The 7,159-nt window shown below is 44.9% G+C and overlaps 1 protein-coding gene across 1 annotated transcript; it reads right to left on the reverse strand.

Moving 5' to 3' along the window:
- Positions 1-1,295: 1,295 nt before the first annotated feature.
- LOC306918487 (kelch-like protein 36) lies at positions 1,296-6,660 on the reverse strand. Its single transcript, XM_079531390.1, has 5 exons — positions 6,558-6,660; positions 2,713-2,901; positions 2,359-2,484; positions 2,030-2,237; positions 1,296-1,931 (listed from the first exon to the last, which is right to left on the reverse strand). The coding sequence occupies exons 1-5, from the start codon at positions 6,592-6,594 to the stop codon at positions 1,757-1,759; spliced, it is 735 nt and encodes a 244-aa protein (XP_079387516.1). The 5' UTR covers positions 6,595-6,660; the 3' UTR covers positions 1,296-1,756.
- Between the last annotated feature and the right edge of the window lie 499 nt (positions 6,661-7,159).

Genomic DNA, 7,159 nt, shown 5'->3' on the forward strand with positions numbered 1-7,159 from the left:
CCTGTATCTATCGAGGCTCTAAATGCCGATAGGAGGTAGCTTGTCACCTGACTCGCCTGTATGAATTATTTATACAACTGTTCTGAAAATGTTATGAATTATAATGTTACACTGATACCTTGAACTGCCATCCTGTTGTATGTGTACCATCATGTGCCTTTTTACTGTGTTTTTGTGTTTCATGTTACCTGCCTGTGTTATGCCTTGCTGTAAACCAAATCGCTAACCTGACTCCGCCAGATGGGGCAGCAGAGAGTACACTGGGTTCCCCCCTCCTGCTCCCATCTGGGAACTCTCAGGCAGACTTGATGCCCAGCCACAAAACGGCCTGGCCAATCAGCAGCAGCTAGAGGCGGAATAGCTGCTGCTGATTGGCCAGGCCGTTTTGTGGCCGGGCATCAAGTGGCGGAGTCAGGATACCAAATCGCCCCACGGGGACAAACAAATAAATGAACCTGAGGTGAAGACATGGTGGAAGACCATCTAGATTCTAGAGGTCCTTTGTCGTCTATTCTGACACCTGACACACAGCCTCTTTGGACACAGTTGTCAAAGCAAACCTGGGCTTCCATAACACATAAACAGTGCCACAGGCTGATCACCTCCATGCCACGCCCCATTGATGACATAATTTCTTCAAAAGTAGCCCAGACCAAATATTAACTGAATACATTGATATACTTTTCAGATGGTCGACAAAAAAAATCTCGTAAAATATTCTAATTCATTGAGATAGGATTTTTACATTTTCATCAGCTGTACACCATAATCATCAATTAAAACAAAAAATGGTTTTAAATACTTCACTTTATGCACAATTAATTGAGAATATATGAAAGTTTCACTTTTTTAATTATATTACAGAAGAAAATGAACTTTTACAAAATATTCTAATTCCGTGAGATGGAGCTGTATTATATATTTAATTCACCACCCCACGCACACGGCAAAACCAGAAACTCTTTGCCGACGCTGCAAATTGCCGCGTTGGTGGAGCTTCATTTCCATCCACCAGCTGTCTAAAAACCCGGAAGAGACGCCTGCCGCTCACGGCTTTTGGCATCTTCGCGACTCCACGGTCTGGAAGCACCTTCTCTCCTCCCCATCTCTTTCATCTGAGCAGAGCTTCTGAAGTCACCTCAACTCACACCATCACAACACAGTGAGCAGGTCTGAGCAGAGCTTCTGAAGTCACCTCAACTCACACCACCATCACAACACAGTGAGCTGGTCTGAGCAGAGCTTCTGAAGTCAACTCAACTCACACCATCACAACACAGTGAGCAGGTCTGAGCAGAGCTTCTGAAGTCACCTCAACTCACACCATCACAACACAGTGAGTCTCTTCTTCTCTGTGACGTCCCAGCAGGAAGTCTTCTTGATCATTGTTTACATTATATCAATCTAATCTAATCATATTATATACACATCTCTATTCTGTCACCTTTAGGATCTTAACGATTCTGGTTTGTTAACGAGTCCCTCTTAGCGGTCAGATTCCTTAACGGTTCCCCTTTGATGAATCCTATATTTATCAAACATTTTAATGAAGGCCAAAATTATATAGATTTGTTTAAACACAATGTCTGTAACTCAGAGTTGATATAAAAAAAAAAAGTTTGAGAACCACTGCTATTGTAATTGTCTAGCAGACATGAAGTCCACATACCAGCTCTGACAGTGTGGCAAACTGGTACCAAGTGTGATTGAACAGATTCCAGCTCCTCAATGCTGGTTCCGGTTCCAGACCCCAACCCTAGTCACCAGCAGAAGTATCGTCTTCGTCATCATCATCATCATCTATGGGTTGACCGTGATCCCTCCTCAGCTGGAGAGACACACATTCGAGCTCGAAGCGAGCATTAGCAAACTCTCCCACAGTTGTCCACGTGTCCGTCTCTTCACAGTAGCACTCGATGTTGCAGACAGGACTACATGAAGAGACACAAACAAACAGCCATGAGAGAAATGTCTGGTGTGGACAAGAAGACACATTTCCCCAGACATTCAAGGAGCAACAGTGTCATACTCAGTGTCATCCTCGTCATCGTCTTCACCCTCATAGGAGTCTCGCTCAGCTAGAAAGTAGATCTTTCCATCCACCACAACCATTCTAGCCTTCGACCAGTCGCGTTCCATTTGCATGGAGGCACACATGGTCCACTGGTTGGTCTGGGGGTTGAAGCACTCCATCGCATTTTCAAATATCCAAATATTATTGTTATAACTCCCACCACCTATAGACAAACAAGAATTAATAGGCTTAGTGTGTTTTATTATGTGCCCAAACTATAATGAAGTTTATAGAGAGTACTTCTTCCACCACTGACTAAGAGCCTTTAAGTAGAGGTATGATACCTGTAACGTAGATCTTTCCGTTCAGAACACAAGCAGTTGATTCGGTACGCAGGATCTGCATAGGAGCGAGTTGTGTCCACACAGATGTTTTAGGGTTGTACTTGGCCACCTGGCCTGTCTCGGCACCTAGAGTCCAGGAGGACACAAACATCAAAACATTATTCACTGTCAACAGAAGCATGGATACATAATAATACAAAAATAACAACAAAGGATTTGTACATTTTCAGTGAACCATTATGCTTGACATACACTAATCTGCCAATCTGGGAACATGAATAACACAATCTCATGACACCTCAACTGCACAACACCTACAGGCTGAACCTGCAGGTCCATAAATCTGTTCCATACCAAAACAATAGAGATGTCCATCCAGAGCGACCACGTTACAGCAGACAGCATCGTAATGCTCTGCCACACCGACAGACTCTATGAGCCTCCAGGAGTCTGTGTGCGGGTGGTATTTTTCCATTGAGTCTTCACTCTTCTCACTCCCTCGGCCCCCCACTGCAAACACACATCCATCCAGCATCACCAGGCCTGTGAACATGTGGGGTTGAACAGGGAAAACATGAACATGAAACTGCATAAATGTTTTATATGTTATAAGTTGGCATTCTTATACACAAATAAACATTCTGGAAATCATGTTTGAAGAGCTAAATCCACCCTGCCTCCAATATCTCCCATTCTGTGTGATGTCAGGAATAGAAGTAGTATTAACTCTCTGCTGCCTGACCACACCACTGCTCTAATACAGGAATATACATTTACTTCATATTTAACAATAGTAATGGATCCACATTTATTGCGATCGTAGGTTACATTTACTATGAACACCTGCATCTCCGGTTACTCACGCCTCCATATATGGTCAAGCCTTGTGACATCACACCTCCATATATGGTCACGCCTCGTGACATCACACCTCCATATATGGTCACGCCTCGTGACATCACGCCTCCATATATGGTCACACCTCGTAACATCACATCTCGTGACACGTTTGATTGATTGATTGATTGAAAAATGTATTAACAGTTTGCAGAATTACAGTACATTTCAAGCACAAACTCAATACAAAGGCTGTTAACTGTGAGTGGACGACCCAATTAAGCATTACACTTGTTTCCAATAGGGTCCACAATGTTCAATTCATCAAAAACATTTAGAGACGTACAAATAGACACTTCTATATAGACAAAGGACATAACAGGAATTCATCATAAAGGAGGTCAAAAGGGAAAAGAAACATATACAGTGAGGGAAAAAAAGGGGTGGGCGGTGGGGGGGATTCACGTTCAGCTCCGTTCATTTGTTTCTTTTCCTTGGAGGAGCTGCGTTGGGTCCCCAAGTCGGCTCCGTGGCCGTACCTTGAGTTGGCTGTGTGGCCGTGACCATCTCTTGTGTTGTCCTTGTGTTGGGTCCCTAAGTCGGCTCAGTGGCCGTACCTTGAGTTGGCTGTGTGGCCGCGACCGTCTCTTGTGTTGTCCTTGCGTTGGGTCCCCAAGTCGGCTCAGTGGCCATACCTTGAGTTGGCTGTGTGGCCGCGACCGTCTCTTGTGTTGTCCTTGCGTCCGTGTTTGAGGGATTCCGATTTTACAGGGGCCAGTTTCGAATTGCAGCCGTCCGTAGGTGCCCTTTGAGAGCGGTTTTGAAGGAGTCAAGGGATTCGCATGTCTTAATGACTGTTGGTAGGGCGTTCCACATTTTGGTGGCATAGGAGCGAAAATAATTTAGTCCCTTGTTTGTGCCGAATCTGGGTTGTACATGGTTCGTTGCACTCCCTCTGGTGTTGTGGGTGTGGACTTCGTTAACATTAAGGAAGTATCTAGACAGGTACATGGGTATCTTGGTGGTGTATCGAATCTTGTGGACCAGACCCATTGCAAGATGCTGTACTCTGTCGTCGACCCTAAGCCATTCCAGCCTGTCGAAGTGGGCAGGGGTGAGGTGGGTTCGGGGGGCGAGGTCAAGTAGGAGCCTGACCAGTTTGTTTTGGGAAGTCTGGAGCCTGGTTTTAAGGGCCTTTGAGGTGCTGTGGTACCAGGAGGTGCATGCATAGTCAAAGAAACCCTGTACAAGGGCTCCTGTTAAGGTCTTCAAGGTGTTTTTGTCAACCAGTGAGGAGATCCTGTAAAGGAATCTTGTTCCATGGTTGACCTTTTTGATTACGTTGGTGGCCATTTTATCACCGGAAAGATTAGCCTCCAGGATGGAACCTAGGTAGGTAATTTCATCTTTACGTGTGATAACATTGTCACCCACTCTAACCAAGAAGCCATTTGCCTTGCTGAGATTACTATTAGAGCCAAAGAGAATGGATTCAGTTTTTCCCAGGTGTAAAGATAGTTTGTTATCAGCGAGCCAGGTGCAGATTCTACCGAGTTCAGAGCTGAGGGCCTTTTCAACCTGCAGTTTGTTCCTGTCCGAGACTAGCAGTGCCGAGTCATCTGCGAACAGGAACAAGTTGCAGTCACAAGCTGAAGTCATGTCGTTAACATATATTAGGAACAGTAAAGGCCCTAGTATGCTCCCTTGTGGAACGCCACAGCTCACTGGGTGGGAGGGGGGGGGGTCACACCACCATATATGGCCATCTCCATATATGAAGATCACGACCTGTTCTGACATGCCATATGAGGATCCCCCCCACCCGTCCTTCCTGTTCTGACATTCCATATGTTGATCTGACCTCAAACCCTGTACACTCAAGACACGCTCCATATATGGCCAGTACAGAATTCATTCCATATGTTGATCTGACCCCCCCACCATGCCAAAGCGCCAGCGCTCACCCAGCAGTCTGCCGTCACCAAGGGCTTCTCGCCCCTCAGGGCATCTTACTGGTAGGTCAATATTACAGTCAGTACAGTATGTACAATTATCATCTGAATCCACTTGTGATGTCATTATTCTGCAGTTGGAACTCTTACATGTTGCTACCTGTACAGGTGCCTCTGCTAGTTTAATGAATTTCCATATTTCCAAATTCTGATATTGTCTAGAATTATTTATCAAATTACATAAAATATATGTTGTCAATCTTAATGAAACAAAAGCGTGGCTCATTCATGGGAGCCATCCTCAACCATGAGTTATGAAGATCATAGCGCCACATCTCTCTGCTATTCTCAACATCAATATCATCCTTGACCTTATAACCTCCAGCCAAATACAAAGTGGAACCTACGGTGGAAAAAGAGCAGAATTAAAACCTTGATTGTTAGAATAAATGCTTCTAGACCCTGTAGCACTGTGAGATTCACAAGAATGTAAAGTGTGTTCCCAGATTGACCAAAAGGCTACTGCGAACTAAGCGAACGGCTGCCTGGTATCTTCATCCTGGCTGGAGAAATCTAACTGGAGCAACGTTCATCTGCCGGGACTCAGCAACTTTGCAAAGACATAGGAACTAATTTAGCTGCTCATACATGACATAGTAGCAGGAATTATGTTAAATATATTGACCCGAGCTGTCTTGTGTGAACAAGCCGGTCCATTTGGTTACACTACCAAAGTTAAATTACGGTGTCTACAGCCAATCGGCTCGCAACCCGAGCAAAGGGACTATTTTGTATCAATGCTGACGTGATTAAAGTGAAACGATTGAAGCGACTATATAACCAATATCTTCAGGTTTGAACGCACCTTCAGATTCTACGTGCAAGGCTGACCCAAAGTCTCACTTCCTTCCTGGACTACATGTTGTCTCAGTAAGACAGCCCTCCCCCTATCCACAAGGAGGAGCAGTGCACCAAAGCATTATGGGAATTGTCGTCGAGGAAGGAAGTGAGCCCAGTGTCTTGTTACATCATGGACACTGCTAAAATCTAAAATATCTAAAACCACATATTACACACGTAAAGACCCCAGGAAAGTGTTCTAAATCTTCTAAACGTCACATATGTATTTTTGCAAAAAGGGTGAAGTATCCCTTTACTATTTAGCCATTGATTATATATTGGTTATTATTAGATTATTATATCAGTGTTTATTCTTATTTAAACTACTAGTCTTTGTGTGAATGTGCGATCATGCATTGAGCTCGTCTGAAATTGCAATTGTGTATTTTTCATTTTACATTGTTTTAAACACATTTTAGTGGCATAATAAAATGTGCCCTTGGGCTTGAAAAGGTAGGTTACCACTGCATTACAGGTCTTAAGTTGATAGACTGTGATGGTAATCCTCACCTGATGAACACACAGCATACTCCTTTATGCACGCCATGGGCAGTCGTCCAAGAGTCTTCCGCTGATTGGTCAGTGGATCGAAGCTCTCAAATTTGTTAGTATTTCCCAGCACCACAATCACTTCAACAAGCAGAGGAGAAGGAGCAGGTGAGGCAGAGTAGATTTAAGAATGAAGGAGAAACCAAATGTATTTTGTTGAGCTTTCAGTGTGGCAGCCCCAACCCTCTGGAACTCTCTCCCCATGGAGAGTAGAACCTTCTGGGATAGAGACTGCAGTGTGGCAGCCCCAACCCTCTGGAACTCTCTCCCCATGGAGAGTAGAACCTTCTGGGATAGAGACTGCAGTGTGGCAGCCCCAACCCTCTGGAACTCTCTCCGCATGGAGAGTAGAACCTTCTGGGATAGAGGCTGCAGTGTGGCAGCCCCAACCCTCTGGAACTCTCTCCGCATGGAGAGTAGAACCTTCTGGGATAGAGACTGCAGTGTGGCAGCCCCAACCCTCTGGAACTCTCTCCCCATGGAGAGTAGAACCTTCTGGGATAGAGACTGCAGTGTGGCAGCCCCAACCCTCTGGAACTCTCTCCGCATGGAGAGTAGAACCT

This window comes from Electrona antarctica (assembly GCF_951216825.1).
Source record: "Electrona antarctica genome assembly, contig: scaffold_537, whole genome shotgun sequence".
Classification (NCBI taxonomy): domain Eukaryota; kingdom Metazoa; phylum Chordata; class Actinopteri; order Myctophiformes; family Myctophidae; genus Electrona; species Electrona antarctica.